This window comes from Tenrec ecaudatus, chromosome 7 (assembly GCF_050624435.1).
Source record: "Tenrec ecaudatus isolate mTenEca1 chromosome 7, mTenEca1.hap1, whole genome shotgun sequence".
Lineage (NCBI taxonomy): Eukaryota > Metazoa > Chordata > Mammalia > Afrosoricida > Tenrecidae > Tenrec > Tenrec ecaudatus.
Window position 1 is genome coordinate 119240518 of NC_134536.1, and position 22839 is coordinate 119263356.

Consider the following 22839-nt stretch of genomic DNA (forward strand, 5'->3'; position numbering starts at 1 on the left):
CATCGCAACAGGGACTCTTGGTGATTTTACATATGATTCTTAGATGAATCTTTTCTGCAGAGCTTGGATAGATGATGGGTTCCTTTTAAGCCTCCAGGACCATATTCTGATCACTGCTCTAACGTTTCCAGTTTCACCACAGCAGAGAAAACATCTAAGCAAATCAAAACAAACCAATGATCGTACTTTTCAGTTTAAAAAGATAACAAGCACTATGTTGCTGTAATAGAATTGGAAAGACATTTAATGTCTAGTAATCTTCTTTTAAAAGGACGAGATGACTGTCTGGCTTTTCGCTCTGCTGAGTATCGAAGGACTACTTTTGACAGGTGAGCAAGATTTCTTTCTAAAGGATTACAGGTAAAACATTATACTCCATTGCTGTTGAGTGGATTCTGGCTCATAATCGACTCTACAGGACATGGCAGAACAGCCGTGTGGGTTTCCAAGACTGTAACTCTTTTTCAGGCATAGAAAGCCTCTTCGTTCTCCCATGAAGCCACTGGTGGTTTCAAACTGCAGACTTTTCGGTTTGCAAAACTGAACCGAACCATGACCACTATACCAGCAGAGTTCCCCTTTGCCTTATAGTGACACATGCCTCAAGACCTCCTTTTCTTAAAGCAGGTCCTCCATTTTCTTTACATATCCGGGTATTTTCTGTATTTTAAAGTAGTACTGGCTTACTGTGTTCTTTAAGTGGAAACACCTAACGTACCGATGAGGGCTAGAGATGGGCTGGGCTGGCCAGCTTTGGTTGTGTAGCTGGGAGTGGTTTCTTGCCGTCCTTCTGGTGTTTAGTGTGCCACTGGGATACCTAGCTGCCCCTAGCTGCCCTGGACTGTCCAGGGTGAGGGTGCCCTGGATTATCCTTTAACTTTTTCTGATACAGAAATTGAAAAGGATTCCACCGATAACACTTTCTTTGCCTATGACTCCCCTGAGGAAAAGACTGATGGTTCTCTTGGTGTTCTTGAGTTACCTTTACCTTGACCGGGATGGTTGTATGTCCAGGACCATCATTCAAGACGGACAGATCGGTAAAGGTCATGCTCAGCTGGTTCCTTTTGGAAATATCCATTAAGGACATCTAAAAGAAAGGGCATCATATTGCCCCAAAGGGAATTTTAAAAATGACTGCAATAAGCTATTGGTAAACTCAAAGGGCTATAACAGAACCCTCATGGAAGAATCCAATGTAACTTGGCATGTGAAAGCCATAACTGTTTGTTTGTTTTTAATTAAAGAAACCCCATTACTGCCACATGCTTAATCCTCTCTGAGTCAGCAAGGCAAAGGTAGACGATGAAAACGGAGATAATATGGACGGTCAGGTAGTCAGGCAACAAACCGGGAAGTATTGTATCCATTTGAGGATGGTGCAGGGAGTGAGTCTGGCCATGTGTTGAGGAGAAGAGACTTGAAGACGATACAATCAATGAGTGGGGGAATTAAAATGGAGACAGCCGCTAGACATCTCTTCTCATCTCTAGGAAGTAGAAATACAAGAAAAAAGGGATTTGACACATGGCCAACTGAACAAACAGTGGAGAGGAGAGGAGAGGTGAGTGGATTTAGCTAGGAACTGAATGTATTGTTGAGGCTCTCCTTCCCAGGAGAAAGTCAGGATTAGGGTTCTGAAAATTAGGGCTCTGAAAGTGGGAGACCATCACCAGGAGACGTACTAGAAATGCAAATTAGGAGGCCCACTTCAGACCAGTTTGTCTATTACAAATCCTTCTAGTGATTCTGATGCTTGCTCAATTTCACTGTAAAGCATTGGGGAAGTTGGATTTAACCTGACCTTCAATCCAGTGTTTTTTGCACTTACTTCCAGTGCCTGTTCTGAGTTTGCATATTGAACCTGAAGAAGGCAGTCTTGCCGGGGGAACGTGGATCACGGTCACTTTTGATGGTAAGTTTGGTTTTTAACAAAAGGCAAGTTTCTTAGATATGGAATGATGATCCTAATGAGGATGGGACTTGAGTGTTTGTCCTTGTGGAAAATAAGGGACTGACACACGTGGAGCTCTTGGACAACCTGATGTGGTGACATGGAAGGGAGGACTCAAGGACTTGTTTCAGGGTTTCCCATAATGGGGGATGTGACCACCCCTTGCAGGGCTGTTGCTAGAATGATGGAGGGGAGTGGGGTGAAGAGACGGAAGGGGGTGTGTTTTGCAAAAGCAGATACCTGCACTTTATCATACAGGTTTTAGGCACCAGAGGGGTGCTGAGTAATTTTTTTTTTTATGAAAGGGAGGGGTTGGAAAATTTGGGCACCCTTGTGTAGATGCTCACTTGCTAAAGCCACAGAGGCAGAGCACATCACACTATTATGTATCTACGAAAACTAAACCCAATGATAAGATGGAAGTGTGCAGCTTAGCATTTATTAAGGCATTTTCTAGTATCTTGGTTATTGTCCTTGTAAACAGTTATATACTTGCATTCTTCCAAGCCCCAAATTAGCATACTCATGTTATGTGAGGAAGGATTTAGTTTGAATGTTGAAAAATGCTTCACTGCATATACATGGATCTGATGAGAGAAAAATCTTTGAGACAGCAGCCCTAAGTGCTTGTGGAATTGAGTGCGAATTAATTGCAGGTGAACTTGGTATGTGACACTGCCCCCGTGTGGCCACACTTTTATATGCTCACATGTGGATTGGCGCTGCTCAGTTTGCTTTTCCCTGTTTTCTTGCACTTAGGTTTGGAGTGGGATCTTCTTTGTCTCGGCAATGGCTCTCAGCTGGAGCTGAACCTGGTGAACGTGGCGGCGCCTGCACTGCCAGCCATCCCCTGTGACGTCGCTCCCGTGCTCTTGGATTTGCCTGTGGTGTGGTGTCAGACCAGGTAGGCCTGTCTGAGAATAAGAAGACCAGAAAGGACATGTGTTTTTGATATATTTCAGTAATTCTTGCTAGCAAACTAAAGCAACCCTCACTGTGATCGCAATGATCAGCTACCGTTTTTTCAAAGTTTGAATACACTTCTTCAGTGGTTCATATCACAGCTCCATGGCTCACAGGAGGACGGGAGCACAAAGAGGTCGAGTTATTTATAAAAACGGGATGGGTTGCACTGTCGTTTCCTCTTGTTGAAATCCCCAAGATTTCGACAAACGTGGCCACGTTTGACACCAACAGGACTCGTCCACTGGAACAGGGATAATTGCAGTGATTGTGCATAAACCCCAACAAAGGAGGTTTGCTTTGGTCCTCAGCGTGTTTACCGTGTTTGAGACGACCTCGGCTTAGGACACATTATACGAAGTTCCAGGTCACCTGTTGCCCTATTCCGGGGGCCCAGTTAGTTCCCATTAGCCCATTCTTTCTTCGCTCATCTCTTAGAGATGCTACATGACGTGGATCATCGACAAGCAAGAAAAAAACACCATGTCCTTTTGTTTTCTGTTCCATTTGCTAGCCAGCCTCACCCCGTCCAATCTCTGTGTGATGAGATCCTAACCTCCCAGTCTGCAAAGACTACTTCTTCAAATGTCCCACTAAGTGTGAGAGTTTACTTCCTCGAAAGGGGGACAAAAACTAAACCCCCAAACCAAACCCACTGCCTTTCAGTAGATTCCAACTGAGAGACCCAATGGAATAGAGGAGGACTGCTCGTTAGGGTTTAGGACACTGTAAATCTTCACAGGAGCAGGCAGTCTCATCTTTCTCCCAAGGAGAGGCAAGTGGATTTGAACTGTCAACCTGTGGTTAGCAGATCAGTTCAATGGCTGAACCACAGAGACAGCAAGACTCCTCGAGAAGAGACTGAGGGGACCTGACATCAGCCTGTGGTTGCATCAGTTTTGAGGAATGTTTTTGGCATGAATGCACAGTGTGCCTAGGTGCCCGTCTGTGCACATTCTCTGCACTATTCACCCTTCTGATTTTAAATTTACTTGAATAATTTCTAATAATCTGTTTTGCTGCAGGATTCAGTCTTTAAAGTCTAGTAATGTCGAGTGAATCTAGGAGGGGACATGTGAAACATATACATCTTGGTTGGCTCTGTTTCAGAGGCAAAAGAAGACCATTGGAAGTGGTGGAGTGGGGCTGTCAGCTCGGAGGATTCATGGGTTTTTGATTTACAAGGATTTTCACTTCTCTCAGATCTCAGTTGCCTGAAGCCCCTGAGGGATTGTACTCCCTGGAGGTGTACTCTGGTGGTCAGCTTCTAGGCAGCCTGAGCCAAGGACCATGTGACAGCTGCACTTTCAAGGTAGGTTACCCGATTTTAACATTGGTAAAACTCATATCCTGGTGAAATAGCCACATGGTAACCCAAAACCATATATCTTAGCTTGTCGTGCATTCTTTCCAAAAATTGGGACTTTAAAAAAATGCCACGGGATGCGGGAAAAATTGTTAAAAATAGGGACTGTCCTGCCAAAAGCGGGACGTCTGGTCACCGTGGAGGAATATGAAAGTGTGCTTGTACTAGTGACGGAAGCAAATGCCCACCAGTCAAGGAGTCTGCTTTGACAGGGTAAGCAGAGAACTGGGTGGCCGAGACAGGTGCTCCTAGGCTATCCTAATGAAAGGTTATTTACTGAGAACTTGTAGGTCAAACGCCAGCTAAACAGCTGAAGTATATTGTCTCATTTACTGCTCACCACCGTCTTATGGGGACTCCCCCTGCCATGGAGTGGATTCCAACTCATAATGGCCCCATGGGTCAAGGTGGAAACATTCCTGTATGTTTGTAAGACCGTAACTCTTTACAGGAGCCTCCTATTTCTCCTGACGAAGATAAGCTGGTGGTTTTTAATTTCTGACTGTAGTTAGCAGTCCAACGTGTAACTGCCATGCCACCAAGTCACAGCTATCACCACCATTCTTTCACACATGAGTCACGTGAGGTTCAGGGAGATGAAATAATTTCCCCAGGTTGTCCAGGTAGTAACTGGCTCAAGTGAGATCTGAACCCGGTTCTAAGTCCTCTCCTACACTGAAGCCCATCGAGGAGCCCCAGAGATGACCGCTATAGATCGGTGTTTCATGTTACACTTGAGATCCTCTTAAGTCTCAGAGGGGAGAAGGGGCTCACGGACACACGTCTTTGGTAAAGGGATTCAGGGGGCACCTTCCTTGCTACTTTATGGTCTATTGCTGCTGCTCTTGCCAACAGTAGAACACAGAGGCATTTGCTGGTGCAGCTGAACTTCAAACTCAGAGCAGAGAAAGAGAGAGAGCGAGCCAGAGAGAGTGAGGGATGGATGCATAGCAGGAATGAGGAAGAGAGCGAGTGAGGGAGGCAGGGAGAGAGAGAGAGAGAGAGAGAGAGAGAGAGAGAGAGAGAGAGAGAGAGAGAGAGAGAGAGAGAGAGAGAGAGAGAGATTGATTCATGATTTATTTAGCTACCTAACTACATATACCCTGGTGCCATTGAGTCAATTCTGACGCTGTCCCTACAGGACAGAGTAGAACTGTTCCGTCTGGTTTTCAAAGCTGCCCATCTTTACAGGAGCAGAAAGCCCCGCTTTTCTCCCTTGGAACCCTTAGTGGAGTCCGACTGCTGACCTTGCCTGTCGCCGCCTAACACATGTACCTCGCTTTGCCATCAGGGCTCCTCAGGTACATATAAAAAAACTAAGCAAACCCACAGCCTGCCATTGAGTCGATGCCGGCTCACAGCAACCGCTAGGACAGGGTAGAACTGCCCCTGTGAGATCTGAGACTGTAGCTCTTTACAGGAGTAGAAAGCCTTGCCTTTTTCCCAGAGAGAAGCTGGTGGTTTTGAACCACTGACCTTGCAGTTAGCAGTCTAATGTATAACCATGACAATGGGACTTTTTAAATACTTGGTTCAGCCTACTATCCATTTAAGATTAATTTTATATTAAAACTGTCTGAAGGAATAAAGTCTTTGATTTTGCATACAAGAAAGAAAATGGTCAGTTTCCCCACTTTAATAGTTGTAATTTATACGGGCAGATTTGGAAAAGGGGCATGGTGGCCTAGTTCTGACCATCAGCCTATTAAAACACCATGGCTCCTCTCTGTCTGCTCCTGTTGTGTCGGGGGACTGTGAGGTGGGAGTCTGACTTGCAACCATTATCAGTACACGCAGAGACTCTCTGCTTAAGAGCTGCTCCGGAGAGTGCGATTTAGTCAGTCGTCGGTGCTTCTTTATGGTAGGACTTCATCCCCTGGATTCACCGCTGATAACTACCACATTAAAAAAATGATTTTATTGGGGCTCTTACAGCTCTTATCACACTCCATCCATCCATCCATGGTGTCAAGCACATTTGTACATGTTGCCACCATTATTTTCAAAACATTTTCTTTCTGATTTAGCCCTTCATAGCAGCTCCTCATTTCCCCCTTCCCCACCCTCACTCCCTCATGAACCCTTGATAATTGATCAAATTATTCCCCCATGTCTTATACAGACTGCTGTCTCCTTTCACCCACTTTTCTGTTGTCCATCCCCCTAGGAAGGGGTTATATGTATATCATTGTCATCAGGGCCCCTTTTTGTCCCCCACGTTCCCCTTCCCTTCCTGGTATCTCTTGTCTCATGATTGGACCTGAGGGTGTATCTGCCCTGGATTCCCTGTGCTGTGAGCTCTTCTCTGTAGCAGTGTGCATGTTCTGGTCAGTCAGATTTGTAAGGTAGAAGTGAGGCCATGATAGTGTGTGTGTGGGAGCATTAAAGAACTAGAAGAAAGGGGTATGTTCCATTGGTGCTATGCTGCACCCTGACTGGGCTTTGGGTCTACACTCCACACTCCCCCTTATTCACATTGATAGGATTTTTTGTTTTGGGTGTTTGATGACTGATACTTGATCCCATTGTTACCTCATGATCACAGAGGCTGGTGTGCTTCTTCCACGTGGGTTTTGTTGCTTCCCAGCTAGATGGTCACTTGTTTATCTTCAAGCCTTTAAAACCCCAGATGCTTTTGGTAGCTGGGCACCATCAGCTTTATGCACCCATTTTGACTTCAGAGATTTTGTCAGGAAGGTGAGCATCACAGAATGCCAGGTGAATAGAACAAAGTGTTCTTGTGTTCAGTGAGTACATGAGTTGAGGCCCAATGTCCATCTGCTACCTTAATATGTAACATATAAATATAGGTACACAGACCTTATCTTGAAATTTGGAATTTTTTTGTCAATTCACATTGAACCACTTATTCCTCAGTCAAAGAGAACCTTGTTTTTCTGAGTGAGGGAGAATGTCCACTCTTCTGATTAGAACCCACACCAGCAGCCTCCGCTGTCTCCCAGACAGAAGGGAGATAACTAACCTGCTGCTCCACCACCGTGCCGAGTCTGGTCCTGATGTTCCTTTCACCCCCAGTCACTAGTTGTTCTACTTAGGGCTAGATTGGTCAGGAGTGAAAGAGGGGCAAAGAAAGAAACTCTCCCTAAAATTGCACATTAAAGGAAGCACATCCTTCCATGGTTCCGCTGGCGTGGGGACTTGATGAAACATCACCAGGGAATGTAGTTCATGAGAGGCATTCCAAGCTAAATAAAACCCAGCGTGTCCTTTTGTTTGGGGACTGGGACTGGGAGAGCCATGAGTATAAAATTCATTGCACCTCGCCAGCCCCTTCCAAAGGGCTCGCTGCTGGCACTGCACCGGCAGGTTGAGCACCTCACAGAAGAGAAGGCCGATCACGCAGCCGGAGGCTGGGGCTTTCTCATTGGATTCTGCTCTGCTCCTCTCCCCGTCTTGGTGCTGCTGACCTCACGACAGCTCAGGAATCGGCAGGCAGGAAGCTTGATTTGGAAGCTTATTAATTTTTCCCTCTGCCCTGTCTCCGGCTTGGTGGGTGGTCAGGGGCCTGGGTCTCTCAGAAGTGCACCATTTTATGCTGTGTCGGCCCAGAGACAGACCCTCAAGGGGAGCCCTTTTTGAAGTTCAGCCCTGAGCCTGCTCCACCACACTGAGGCCTTGGAAACACATACAAAGGCGTCGCTGTATGGCCCACAAACTTCCAGTAAAAGAATTCCAGCTTTCCTGAGTGGTAGGTCTTATATTACAAGTTGGAAATTAGGGAGTGGAATTGGAGGTATGCTTTCTTTGGTTTAGACTACGTTCATTTGTTTGCTTCCGTTCCCAACCCCCTGAGATGGGGCAATAGCTACTGATCTACTTCAAGAGGCTGCGACGATCAAGTTTGATTGGCAATAACATCGATAGGAAAGCCCTTCCCAGAAGGAAACAAAGGGCCCGTGTGGGGGTGGTGAGGAGGATGGGGAGTTGTATGTTTGGTGGGTATGTGTGGAATTGTATTAATCTGTATCTTCTGGTGAGATCCAAGCCAGCCCCAAATCACTGAGGTCACATTATGCTTATGTGGACCACTTGGATGCACATATTTCCGTGACCTATTTTTCTAACCCTTTCCCAGAGAAGGTGGGGAACACTAACCCTGACAGAAGACTGACTGTTCAGCTATGTGGATCAATACTTAAACCCCAAACTCGCCAAGCCACCAGCAGCTCTGCTAAAAAGTTTTGATTTTAGATGTCTGATTAGGGTTGTTGATTAACAACAGAGTTATTGTTCGGGCGTAGTCTCTCCGGGAAGGTAGACTCCCGGGTGGTGGAAGCAGACCAAGGAAAACAATCTGCTGTAATTTATTTCACGAAGCACTGTAGCTGATTGGGGCGGAGGCCTAAGTATCTGCAGGAGGTTGGGAGCGGTGGTGGTGAAAGCCAGAGACATTGAGTCATTGGCTTTCGGGTCAAACCTTGGCCTGGGTCATCCATCCTGATGTCCTTTCCTTCCTACTGTCCCCCCACCGCCCACCCCACCAGCTCCATCTCCCGAGAGTTGTGTGTTCCTTGTTGTAGTTAGTTGCTGTGGAGTGGGGACCGCAGCGCATGGTGACCCAGGCACAGGCAGGCTATAGATTGCTCAATCATACACCATTCCCATGATTGGTTGCAGGTCAGATTATTGTGATCCATCACATGTTCATTGATTGATTTTGGAAGAAGTCATTCAGCTTTTGTTTCTATTCCATCTTAATATGGAAGTTCTATTGAAGCCTATTCAACATTAAGCCTCCATGGACAGATGGATGGGTGGATACTAGGAATACAATTCAGTTGCTAGGGATCAAATTAAGCTGCTAGGAATGAAATTCCAGTATTTCACATGAAAGGTAAGCATTCTATCAGTGCCGAACCTTAGACTCACACAAATGCCGATGGGTGAGATGCAGCTCCTGAGACTCCTCATTCTCCTCTCTGCGTCCAGGCAGCACATCAACATTCGAGATGGAACAATTCCATTTATTAACACAAATTTGAGGATCTTCTACACACTGGGCTCAACTGAGTCTGGAATTGTCTCCCCCTTTAGAGAGTTTATGGAGTTTTATGGAGATGGTGCCCCTGGGGACAAGGGACATTGCAAGACAACTTGGAGTGCTATGGCCAGGCACTTACAAGTGCCAACCTCTCCCAGTGTCATTTTCCTCCTTATTAAACTAATATACATATAATCTTTGAACTATTTGAATCATTTTCCTGCCAGTGGGCACATTCCAGTCTCCCAATGGGCACTTCACTTGTGTAGCTATCCAACGTTCCAGTTTTCATTGGCTATAAACGCTATCTAGATGCTGGTGGATAATAGTTTAAGTTGAACCATGCTTTGTTTGTTTCATTGAGACTATTATATTCCACAAATAAAAGGAAAGAAAGAAGGAAGGAAAGCAAGAAAGGACTAGATGTGTTGGTCTGGGTTGACTAGAGAAACAAATTCATAGACACTCATATGTGTATAAGAAAGAGCTGTATCTATAAGAGCATTTGAATGTCAAGAAACCATCCAAGCCCAGTCCAGATCAAGTCCATAAGTCTGATATTAGCCCATATGTCTGATACCAATCTATAAAGCCCTCTCCAGACTCACAAAACACATGCAATGATGCTGAATGCAGGAAAATCACAGGCCAGTGGGTGCAAAGTCTCGTGGATCCAGTGGTGGGAGAGGCATCTCAGCACTGGCAGGGGTCTCCACGTGGTTTCTCTGGCTCCAGAGGTCTGGCTCCATCAGCCTCTCTCCATGTGTCTTCTCCACAGGGATGTCTAGCAGGGAGTGAGCATGTGCCCCACCTCCAGCGAGCTATTTATCTGCTTAGCGCCTCCAAACGAGGTCATCAAGCTACTACCTGATTGACAGGCTAGACTCCACCCCTTCATCCTGAATCCTCAAATTGACACTAAATCATGGAACTACTACACTAGAGAAAGGCTACAGCCTTGAAAGCCCTCCAGACCCCTTACTCATCGGATCTGAACCCTGGTCTGCAGGGTGACAAAAGGAGGAAAACTAACACTGAAATGGACTTCAAGGGCTAATAAAGAAAAGAAAAGATTTGTTTCATGCATTACTTGGGAACTGTTGGGGATCTCTTTGGCTGGAGGTTTTACCATCCTCCTTCACTGACCATGCATCACAGAGAGAGCATGGCAAGGGCCGGCTTTCTCCGTAAGGGCATTTCTACCACAATGGAGCACATTGGCTAGCTAGCCAATTTTAATGGAACCATCTTTGGTGACATTAAAGGGCTCTTCATCTAGATCCTGAGCTAATATTATACATATAATTATATATTATATAATAGTCTCTATATAGAATTATATTATAATATAATTATATTATATATAATATTCTATGTATATATAGAATTAAGTTGCAATCCTTCCAATTAAATTAGGCAAATTTTTGTTTGGCAAAACAAAAGTTACAAAACTTGAAGGCTCAAAGGAATTGCATTTCAAAATGAAATCTAAAAGTTGATCTTCTGAAGCATGGTGGGCTATATTCCCTTTTGGTAAAATGTGTTCCTGGCAGATGGGCAGGTAGAAATAGGCTTGCCAAGGTTTAGGGCCATATGGTTCAGGCTAAAGAGCTGTATACCCTTGATTAAATTCCCTCTGCCTCCTCTGGAGAAGAGATCTAATCATATCTGTCATCTCAGCTTCCTAGATATACAATGAGGATAAAAAGAAATCGATGTGAAAGTAATTTGGAGAAATGTAACTACCTATTAACCTAGACGAATGTCTTATGAGAAATGACTTGCACTTCTTGTGTTTGTGATTGTTAGGGTCTAATGAAATATTCACTTGTGAAAATGTTTTCTAAACAGTTTTCCAAGGCGCAGACACCCGTTATTTACCAAGTTTACCCATCAAGTGGTGTTCCAGGTAAGAGTTTCTATTGAAACAGAAATAATTAAGAATGCTCTGGCTGCAGTGTTTTGCTAACGCTTCTATCCAAGAAGATGGTCTTTGTAAGCAGGTATCTTCAGCTCCTCCTGGGTGGTTATTTTGAAAATCAGTGTCAATCTCTGGTTTATTTTTCTCATGGGTTGGTTTCACCACTGCCCTCCTCCTTGAATCTCACTGAGAGCAAAATGAATCCGAACTTGCAAAGACACAGACCAGGCAATGCAGGAGTATGAAGGAAACAGAAGCCATCATAACTCTTAAACTTACCTGCCATTTATGTCATGTTAAGTTTTACCCAACGCTTGCTCTATTCGAAGCCCTTGATAAGCATTGTCTTGTTAGGGTCCCACAAAATCCTAACAATAGAGGGACTCTTTTTAATTGTACCCATTTCCAAGTTAAGTAATCGATGTACCAAGAGCTTAAGTAATTGGTCTAAAATCAAGTATCTAGTGGCATAGCTGAGATTTAAACCCAGTCGGAATTCAGTGTAGGCCCACATGCACACCATTTTGTGCTGTGTTGAGCCCTGTTGGATATTGTTTGAGAAATCTTGAACTCTGCTTCTCATCTGGGGAATTTATTTCTGAGTCGAAAACACACATATATGTAGAGGCTAGGCAGGCAGAAGAGAAGGAGATAGAGAAAGCTCAGGAATGTATATAAAAGGAGAAGGAATTGCAACTAAGAAATAGATTCTGGAACTGCCAATTCTTACTTAAAACTCAGTAGCAAATACAGCCAGGATTGTACAGCCAGATGTGCTGTGTGATTCTTTGCAATCTCCTATTTCTAGTCCATTTGTTCAGATGGTTTTTCAGAATGGCCTAAAGGTGTGAAAACAACTTGTACAGTGTTTATATATTGTTGTGCCTAAATGCATAAAATGATCAAGTGGTTTTAAAAGGCTTAACTGGCCAAGAATATCAACAAAGTTATTGAAACCCCTCCCCCCTTTTGTGTGTGCACACAGAAGCAGGTTATGTATTTGTGCTTACATTATCTTTTGAAGGATGGAAATTGATAGACTCCAAACAAATTGCCATTGAGTCCATTCCAACTCATAATGACCCCGTACTGGGCTCTCACGCTATACATCCGTACTAGAACACACTCTCCCCCTTCTCCCTAGGGGTCGATGGGGGGTTTGAACTGACAACCTTATTAGTAGAAGTCCAACATTTAACCTGGCAATGCCCCCAGGGCTCCTATGAAGGAATGTGAACTAAGAATGATCTTATCAGTGTGGGCTGTTTACAAACCTATTCCTCTCTGTTCGTCTGACTAAGACAAGATCATGCTTATTAAAAGAAGATGTGGTGTGTGAAAATCCCAGGCTGTAGTTTGGGTTCCTGCTGCTCTGGCGTTAGAAGGCTAGATAGCAGAAGTCTTGTTAGGGTGAGGGATGAGGATGGAGCCAGCCTCCAGAGGTGGGAAATGGCCTAGCAGTCGACACCCAGATCTGTCAAGCCCATTGCTTCCATTGAGTCCGAGTTCCGCACACTGCCTCCTCCACCTTCGTGGGGAACGATTGGTGTTTGGCCTCCTTTGGAGTGGTCCCTCCGGGCAGGATCCACACAGCTGCATCTTTGCAATCATTTTCCAGACGATTACTTTCATTTCATTTGGGAAGCCTGCCCAGAGTTAGCAGCCAGGAAGATGGGGGAGGTGTTGGGGAGAGGGGAAGAGATGGCGTTTTATGAGCAGCGGCATGCCTATATGTGGTTAACAGTCTCATACTGTAACGCAGAATCCCTTGGCACCACGACGTGGCCCTGGCATTTAGTCAGTCTCTGTTGGGGAGTCTTTGTTTAGAAAGAAAGCCTACACTCACAGGCACGCCTGATTTCTGCAATCTGTTAATAGTCGTTTAAATTGTGCCCGCCAAAGCAAGAACTCCCCCCACCCCCACTCAAAGCTGGAAAGTTGATTCTTAAGTTCTCCTAAAATAAGGAGAGCTCTTCTGCCTATTGTTAGCGAAGTACCAGAGAATGTCAGAGTCAGGCTTTCGACAATTCTGGGAATTTTATTTAAGTCATTTGGTTCCCTCCCTTTCTACTTAGCCTCCTGGAAAATAGTTACACGAATACTTGGAAAGCCCCATTGTTTCAGTGAATTCCAAAGGCGTCCCATGACTGTAGATGAACAGTCCTTGTTATAAAGAAGGAAACAAGCCCAGTGGGAAGCATAAAGTCTTTTTTAGTAAAGGTTTTTTGTTTGTTTGTTTGTTTGTTTTGGAGGTCTTAATTTTCCATGAAAAGAATTCAATGTACTTGTGAGTTCAGACCTCATGAGTCCCATATGCACCCGTATTCCTTCCATGTTCAAGGTCTGACCTCATTGGCCAGCACTTCCCTCATCCTGACGCCTTGGTTGGGGTGCTACAGAAAAGTGGTTACATCCTTTAGTTATTTGGAATGCAGGTAGTTTCGGGTGGTGACATTGTGTGGTGAACTTTAGCTGTATCACAGTTATGGTGTATGTGCTTAGAACATTCGCCCCTGGCGTTCTATGGAAGTGAGTCTCGATGTTTGCCAAATGTGAAAGGAATCAGGCATATAGCATCTTGGGTCTCACTGTCATCGAACCAGTTCAGATTCACAGTGATCCTGTACAAGGTTTCTAAGGCTGTAATATTAATGGGACAGAGAGTCTCATCTTTCTCCTGAGAAACTGCTGGTGGGTTTGAACCGTTGGCATCGTGGTGAACAGCCCAATGCCTGCCCTACACTGTTACCAGGGTGCCTGTGGAATTTTGGTAAGGGACCCCAATCATTATGAGTCATGAGATTAGAAGGTTGTACATCTTGCTGGATGGGGATTTCAGATGACTTCATCCTCATTCTTGTTTCCTCAAAAGAGGGAGTATTATGGAGAGTCTTGCTACCCAATGTTAATCCCTCAAGTCACAGACAGCATGCACAGAGAGTAGAAGGCACACACAAGCTATTTGTGGGGCCATGATTGGCCCTGTACTTGAGCAGCACAGTACGGGTGCTCAGTACAATGTTTTGAATAAATGATATGTGCCAATTGCCAACCCTCTCATGTGCAACTTTGTTGTTATTTTGTGTCCTTCCTCCAGAAACACCTCCAAACTCCCTGCCTTTGAGTCTCTGCTAACTCATGGCAACCAACCCTCATGGCATGGTAGCGGAGGGTTTCTGAGACTGTCAATCTTGTGGGGAGTAGAAAGCCTCATATTCCTCCTTCGGAGCAGCTGGGTATTTTGAACCATTGACCCCTATGTTGAACAACCCAACCCGTAACCACCACCACACCAGGGCTCCTCCTTTCTTACTTAGGCCTTGTTGTTTTGGGCCTTCTGTGACACTTCCTGTATTTTGAAATCTGGAGACAAATATACCGTATATACTCGAATATAAGCCGACCCGAGTATAAGCCGAGGTACCTAATTATTACCTGGGAAACCAGAAAAACAGATTGACTCACATATAAGCCTAGGGTGCAAAATGCAGGAGCTATTGGTGAGTTTCAATAATCAAAACAAATGAAAATAAAATTACTAAAAATTGAGACATCAGTGAGGTAATGCATTTAAATATTTATTTTAAATAAAAACATAAATAAAAGGACAAGTCATTTAACCAGCACAGTAAGTGGAAAATAGGTTCAACGAAAACTATAAGGTATCAACAATGATACCTTAAGAGTACTATTCCCTGAGCTCAATCAGCAACCAAGTTAAAATGTAAAGAGTTAAAATTCTTCAAAACTGGATTCCTCATCATCATCCGTATCCCAATGCAGAGCTTCAGCTGGTGTGAGGTCATCATAGACGCTGTCCTCACTGAGATCACCGTCATCACCATCACTGCTGTCATTTTCATACAAAGTACAGTCTTCACTGCCATTCATAGCATTACTAATACTACATTTCTGGAAGGCACGTTGCAACATGTCTTCTGGAATGTCTTCCCATGCATCTCGAACCCACTTTGCTATTAACTCTATGTCAGGCTTCATGAGATTTCCTCCTTTTGTTAGTCGGGCTTGACCAGATGACATCCATTCATGCCACATCCTTCGCACATGGTCTTTAAAAGGATTATTCAAAGATACATCCAGAGGCTGCAGTACAGATGTAAGCCCACCTGGAATAATGGCTAAAATAATTTTACTAGATTTTGCCAATTTTTTTGTCATCTGATAGGTGGGCTCTGAACATATCCCAAACAAGTAATGATGGCTTTTTAAGGCTGCTCCTGGTCATCGGTTCCAAATTTCTTCCAGCCTTTTTTTTGTTCCATCTTCATCCATCCAGCCTTTAACATGTGCACGCACAGTAATTCTTGGTGGGAAATTGATCTTTTTAGGCAAGGCCTTTCTTTCAAAAATATGACAGGACGCATCTTAGTTCCATTAACAAAACATGATAGAACAACTGTAAAGTGTTTTTTTCATTTCCTGTGGTTGTGAGAAAAATGTTTTCTTCCTCCTAAACTTGCCACAGTTCTGTTGCTTGGAAGATCAAAAGCCATGGCAGTTTCATCCACATCCCCAATATCTGCCAGGTCATAATTATAAATTCTTCTTTATTTTATAGTAAATGACTGGAATGACATAAATTTTTCTTCAAGGTCTTGTGGCAATTTCTGGGAAATCTTTGTTCTTTGTCTCAAGCATATTGGGCCAAATCTATTCATGAAGTGGGTATACCATCCTGCTGATGCAGCAAATTTTTCAATGCCTGGTGCTTTATATTTGTCATCCTCAGCCATTTGTAGAGCACGTATGTGGATTCACATGCATGTTACGCAGTAACCATTTTGACGACATTCCATAACCCATTTATGCAATTCACTCTCTAGAGCTTCATAAAAAGACGTAAACCACGACGAGCTTTTTTAGCTTTTGGAATCTGTTCCAAGTCAGCGAAGGCTCCCTCACTTGCTCTTCGTCAATACAGAATTCCCTACTTGCAATACTCTTATTGCTCTCTTCTGCTCTTGACACAACCTTCATTTTGAAACCAGCCTCATATGACCGTCGTTTTTGTTTTGGTTCAAGAGTATCCATTTCTAATAGGATGAAAAAAAGCAAGACTTTGAAAAAGAACTTTCATGGTAATGCGCCCCCCCTCACCCTGTGATGTGTTAGCCAGGAGGAGTGGGGGGAGTCCTACAGGTGGGAGATGCAGGATGTGAATTAACACAGAGACCAGAGGGGAGAGACAGAGCACAGCCACAAACACATCCTTACCAGTTCAGCTGCTGGCGTAAGTGAATCACCACGGGTGCTTCTGTGAATTGGAGCTATCCATGTCATAGGACAGCTCTGATTGGTTACATGTGAGTAAACAAACATTCAAAGCCCTACAGTGTCAGCGAGGCTTTGAATGAACAGCGGAGAAACAGGAATCACCTGTGAGATATGGGCTCTCGTCCCATTACCTTGGGGGGCGGTCAGTGAGATGTTACACCTCACTGGGGTACCACTGACCCGTGTATAAGCGGAACCCCAGTTTTTCAGCACATTTTTTGTGTTGAAAACCTCAGCTTATGCATGAGTTTATAGGGTAGTTTTGTTAAATGCCAAGAAGTTGGTTCTGACCTATGTAGTGAGATAGGTGGAGTGCAACATCACCTGGTCTGTGCCATCCTCACAGTCGTTCCTATGTGTTGGTCCATCTCTCCGAGGGCCTTCTTCTATTTCACTGCCCCTCCACGTTACCAAGCATCATGTCCTTATCCATCCACTGGTCTCTCTGATAGCACGTCCCAGTAGGTGGGACAATTCTCACTACCTTGGCGTCTAGGGAGCGTGTTGACTGCAATTCTTCCAAAGTATATTTGTTTTTGGGAAGTTCATGGTACCTTCAATATTCCTCTTCAGCACCAAAATTCAAATGTACGGATTCTTCTTTGGCCTTCCTTAGTCGATGTCCAACTTTCACATGCATACGAGGCATTTGAAAATACCATGGCTTGGGGCAGGCGCACCTTAGTCCTCAAAGCAACATCCTTGCTTTTCAAGACTTGAAAGAGTTGTGTGCAGCCGAGTTCCCACAGTGAAATGTGTCTTTGGATCTCTTGGCTGCCGCTCCCCTGAGCACTCATGGATGGTGGATCCGAGCAAGACCAGATCCTTTGGCAACTTCAATCCTCTCTCCCTTTATCATGATGGTACCTATTGGTCCAGTTGTGAGGATTTGGGTCTCTACATTGAGCTGTAATCCATTCAGAAGGCTCCAATCCTTGATGTTCATCGGCAAGGCTGTGCCATCTGTAAGCCACAGTTGTTAATAAGCCTTCCTCCAATCCTGATGCCACACTCTTCTTTATAAAATCCAATTTCTGCGATGATTTGCTCAGTATATAGTTTGAATAACTATGTTGACAGGATACAACCTTGATGCACATCTTCCCTGATTTTAAACCATGCAGGATTTCCTGGTTTTGAACGTACAACTGCCTCCTGACCCATGTACAGATTCCACCTGAGCACAATGAGGCGTTTTGGAAACAAATGTAGGATCTCTGAATAGCCATCCAGGTCATATGGCATAACTCTCCTTATCTCCATGCCAGCAAGTATCTAGAGAAAAGTCCCACCAAGCCAGGAGCAGCACTGCAGGCCATGTCGTTCCTAGTCTTTCTGTTGAGTGAATCTTTACATAGAGCCCAGAGCAAGGGCCAGGGCAGTGTGTGGAAATCAGCCCACCCTCCTGAAAACCTTGAGCCATCACTCCTTGTGTGCGCCACATACAAGGGGACTTCCAAAAGCGCATAGAAAAATCGTTACCCTTTACTTCCATTTTCCATGAATTTTTGAAACCCCCTTGTATAGAAAGCCCATGAAGGAAACATGTCAGCAATCATGACGATGGTGTCAGACCAGACACTGGTTGCATATGTTTCCATGAGTGAGCGTTGACTCAATGGCAGCTATCTGTGGGGGCCATATTGGGTATGAGTTTTCAAGAAAACAATTCAGCTTCAGTTATACATTTCGAATTTGAGTCGAGTCCATTAGCATTTTAAATATATTTGTCAAACAGGAAACATGATACACGTGCATGGTCGGATTATCACTGGAAGAGTGGAAACTTTTGATTTTGATGCTGAATACATTGATAGGTAAGTTCGTCTGTTTACTTCTGCTTGGAAGGGGTTATAAATCTACCGGATTGCTCCCTATGTTGCATTCATGATAGCAATACATTGTAAGCAGTTGGCACAGAATTGTTATTCACCCCATGGGGTTTCTGGTCGCTGGTGAGCTGGGCTTCAGCTAACTTTGCTAATGCAATCGTGACTGGTCGATTAAATTGGTCCATTTAGTTACTGACCACCAGTCGCTCGGCTCACTGTGAGTTGTATTGTAATTGCCCCCGTGGATTTTCTTTTCCATTTCTTTACCCTCCTCTCTGGATTTCCAGGCTGCAGTACATTCTTTATAAAATGAAGCCTTAAGACCAAATGTCCACTTTGCCTTCCTGGTTTGGTTGTCACGAGTTTGCGCATCTAGAAATTCTATTAGTGTGACCAGGGGAAATCGTGGAAGTAGGCACTATATGCTGTGGAGTTTTTAATGTTTTCTGGAAATGAATTGGATGTCAAATGACTTTTCTCCACTGGAGACTTAAGGGGAAAGTGATGCTATTAAATCATTCATACTCGGGAAAGAGGAGAAAAGGAGGGGCAGTGTGTGGCTATGGCCCTTCTGGAAAGCTCTGTTACTCAATATATGAAGCTGTGATTGCTTGACGTCTGAAACAAGTACCGTGAGGATTTCCAAGGTAAGGGGGCAATCCTATTATACGACAGGCCGAGTAGATTCGACGCACTGACTCAATCCTAGAAGGGGGAGGGGCATCTTTCTTACGTGTTCTACTCGTATCTTTCTGGTTCTGCCTTCGTTGAAGACTGAGGTGATCACGTTTGAGACCTACATTTCTGGTCCGATACTTTAAGTAGAGCTCAGCTTGTCTGGAAAGAGCTTGCTTTTCCTGTAGGGGACAGAAGCCCTAAGAGCATTCTTGACCATATGCCGTGTTCAGTCCCATGTCAGTGTGAGGCTGTGGTGCAGCCTCTGAAAGAGAAATAAAGCCACAAGAACCACGCTTGTGCTGGGTAGATTCAGTAGAGCAGTGTGAGGTCCTTAAAGATTTTCCAGGACGCAGGGAATCTAGGGCGGATGATCCCTTTGGGACCAGTGGTGAGAGTAGTGATACCGGGAGGGTGGAGGGAGGGTGGGGTGGAAAAGGGGAACCGATGATAAGGATCTACATATAACCTCCTCCCTGGGGGACAATAGAAAAGTGGGTAAAGGGAGAGGCCAGACAGTGCAAGATATGACAAAATAATAATTTATAAATGATCACGGGTTCATGAGGGAGGAGGGAGCGGGGAGGGAGGGGAGTAAATGAGGAGCTGATACCAAGGGCTTAAGTGGAGAGCAAATGTTTTGAGAATGATGAGGGCAATGAATGTACGGATGTGCTTTACACAGTTAATGTATGTATGGATTGTGATAAGAGTTGTATGAGCTCCTAATAAAGTGATTAAAAAAAGATTTTCCAGGAAGGAGGAATTTTTCTACTGCTGTGCCAAAGTGCAGACTGTAGCCGGGTGCCCTGCATCCCTACTCTCGGGCTAAGCAGTTGATTCCAGGGTTCCCTGAGGTAGTTTTCTGCCACATGCAATAATGACTCGACATCAGCAGGGGCATGCTCCTAAGTCCTCCCCTGAGTTCTGGCAGGTGTGCTGGGAACAGTGCACTGGTGCCTGTGTCTCTCTTTGCTACTTTTCATGCAGCCCGTTGACCTTGGAAGCTCAAAGAGACCAGTGGCTCACTCCTTGCTCTCTGGTAAACAGGCAGACAGCGAGTTGGTGAGTGTTTTTCTTTTCTTCCCGACAAATAGGCTTTTGGGTGCTTCCCCACACACATAAAAACAAGCCAACAAGCCGAACTCACTGCCATCGAGTTGCTGCCCATGAGAGTGATCCTAGAGGACAGGCTACAACTGCTCCTGCGTGTTTCTGACGCTTGCACTCTGCTGGGCTGAGAAAGCCCCTCTTTCTCCAGGGGAGCCTTGGTGGTTTCGAATTGCTGACCTTTTGACTAGCAACCCGACACACAACTAGCATGACACTGGGGCTCCTGAACACACATCCTATTTATCTATAAATAAAAGTGCTCCATAATTTGTTTTATCTCAAAACTTACTGGATATGCTCAAGGATAGCTTCAAAATACAAACTGAAGTGGACGCTAAGAACACAAATTGATGTTGACATTGAAAACAAATAACTATACGTATTGTTTACTATTATTTTTCTAACTGGAGCCCTAGTGGTGTAGCAATTATGGGTTTGGCTGCAATCTGCATGGCAGGCAGTTCAAAGCCACCAGCAGCTCCAGGTAGAAAGACTGGGCTTTCTACTCCCATAACCTGTTACAGTCTCAGGAAACCATAGGGGGTCGCTATGAGTCAGCATTGACTAGATGGCAGGCAGGTTGGTCTTATTAGCCTTCTATAAGCCAAGTCCTGCTCTAAGGCTTTACATTTAGATTATCTAGTAGCCTTGTGGATACATATGCTTATTAATCTTACTTTACAGATGAGAAACATGAGGCATAGAGAGGATAAGTAATTGGCCCACCATCTCACAGAGGATGAGCGGCAGAGCTGGGATTTGAACTCTGGCAGCCTCGTCACTATAAACATGAGCTATAGGACCCGTGGCGGCACCATGGGCTGCGGGTTGGGCTGTTGCAGCAAAGTCAGCAGTTTGAAACCACCAGTCACACTGTAGAGAAAGACGAGGTTTGCGACTCCAGTGAAGAGTTACGGATGCGGAAACCCACAGGACAGTTATACTCTGTCCTATAGGGTCGCTATGAGCTGGCTTTGACTCCCTGGCAGGGAGTTATAGTGGGGGCGAGTGTAGAATTGAATATCTATTCTTCAGTACCCATACATCCACTGTTCTGATAACCAGCATTTTTCTGGACTTTCACTTAGCTCTGGGTTCAACTGGGGGGATTAATCTTTCCTCGAGACTCACATGAGACTTAGCTGGCAGGCTGGTCGGAATGCTAACCAACCTCAAGGGCAATAGTTGGAAACCTCCAACTGCACAGTGGGACAAAGATGAGCCTTTCTACTCCTGTAACGGTTACTGTCTTGGAAACCCACAGGGGCAGCTCTGTCCCGTTCACTAGGGCCAATTAGTGGCAGTGAGTTGTTGTTGTTTATGAGAATTCTACTCGATGGCTCAGCTTTTGGAGACGAGGGTTGAGTAGTGTCACCTTCTATAATGTGGCTTCATTAATTGGCTTGCTCAGAATTTTCCCTTTCTGGATTTGCCCTTGATAACAGTCCTCCCCACCATTTCTCTCCCTATGTCTTAGATATGCTTTTCGTTGCACATATAAGATTTTGGGGAAAGAGATCTGGATGGAGGGAAGAATAAGTTATATTTTATCTCTCGTATTGTGTGTTTGCTTGGTAGTATATGTATCAGTTATGAAACTAGTTGTTATTTCCCTAAGTGTTTCTTCCAACGGGCTCCATTTGACCTTATGAAGCCATGGAATTTTTCTGGTTGATTTGTTGTATTTTATTCTTTGACTTCACCATCCTAGCTAAAGAGGTGAATGGCCAGGCTGTGCAGCTGGGTGATTCTTATCTGCACTTTTGCGTTTTTTCATAGTTATTCTGTGCAGGAGGACCATGGCCTTGGGACCCTCCAGTGCCGTGTGGAAGGCAGCTACATCGGTCTGTTGGATAAATGACATTTTTAAATTCATGTCCATGTTTTTTTCACTGCATATGAGAAAAAGAACAAAGTCAGAAATTGAGACCTGTGAAGGTGTTGATAATAATTAACATTGGGAATAATTAACACTGTGGGAAGCAGCTTATACATAAACTAATTTAATCCTCCACCACAAGCCTGTGAGGTAGGTGGAATTATTTTCGTTTTCCAGGTGAGGAAATTGAAATGAGTAACTGGTGGAACAGGATTAAAATCCAGCTCAGTCTCACTCCAAGCCTGAGCTCTTATCTCTTCTGTTCTCCCACATTTGTCTTTCTATTGCTGCCAGTCAGTGGTGCGCTTGGTGCGAAGCAAGTGAAGGGTTGCTATGGGACACGGGTAGGGAATTACAGTGAGGGAGGCTGATTCGAGGAGCTCTTGGGTTAATGATAGCAATAGCCAGTTCGAGGAAATTCATGTAGCCCTCTCCCCTGCTTTTTTTGTTACAGGTTCCCAGAATGTTAGCTTCTCCATATTTAATAAAGGAAAGTAAGTAATTGGGAGAATGAACATCTGTCTTCACGTGACAGTGTCATCTTTCTCATCTCGATTTCTTTCTTTAGCCTTTAATTTAAACGAAAACTTTCAGATGTATACACAGAGAATAGTATAATGAGCTTCATGTACCTACTTGACTTCTTTTATTTGACTGACTATTATTGTGCTCTCATGATGCATCCGCAGATATGATGCAAATTTTCAATGTGACTAAGGTACACAGTTTTAGAAGTGACCTCTTAAGAAATATCATACTATTATCAATGTAGGACTGTTACATGGGTCTCACGTGAACTCTAGATTCATAAAATGTACTCTGTCTTCTCAGGAAATGAT

General features: G+C 44.4%; 1 protein-coding gene across 1 annotated transcript in view; it reads left to right on the forward strand.

Moving 5' to 3' along the window:
• The first annotated feature begins 277 nt into the window (after positions 1-277).
• Positions 278-22839, forward strand: part of PKHD1 (PKHD1 ciliary IPT domain containing fibrocystin/polyductin) — a 588229-nt gene continuing 565667 nt past the window's right edge. Inside the window, exons 1-9 of the mRNA XM_075554069.1 lie at positions 278-329; positions 1838-1915; positions 2714-2858; positions 4121-4229; positions 11137-11194; positions 18240-18318; positions 19999-20073; positions 21901-21965; positions 22455-22494. Of these exons, the coding sequence (XP_075410184.1) occupies positions 278-329; positions 1838-1915; positions 2714-2858; positions 4121-4229; positions 11137-11194; positions 18240-18318; positions 19999-20073; positions 21901-21965; positions 22455-22494 (701 nt within the window). The remainder of the gene's footprint in view (positions 330-1837; positions 1916-2713; positions 2859-4120; positions 4230-11136; positions 11195-18239; positions 18319-19998; positions 20074-21900; positions 21966-22454; positions 22495-22839) is intronic.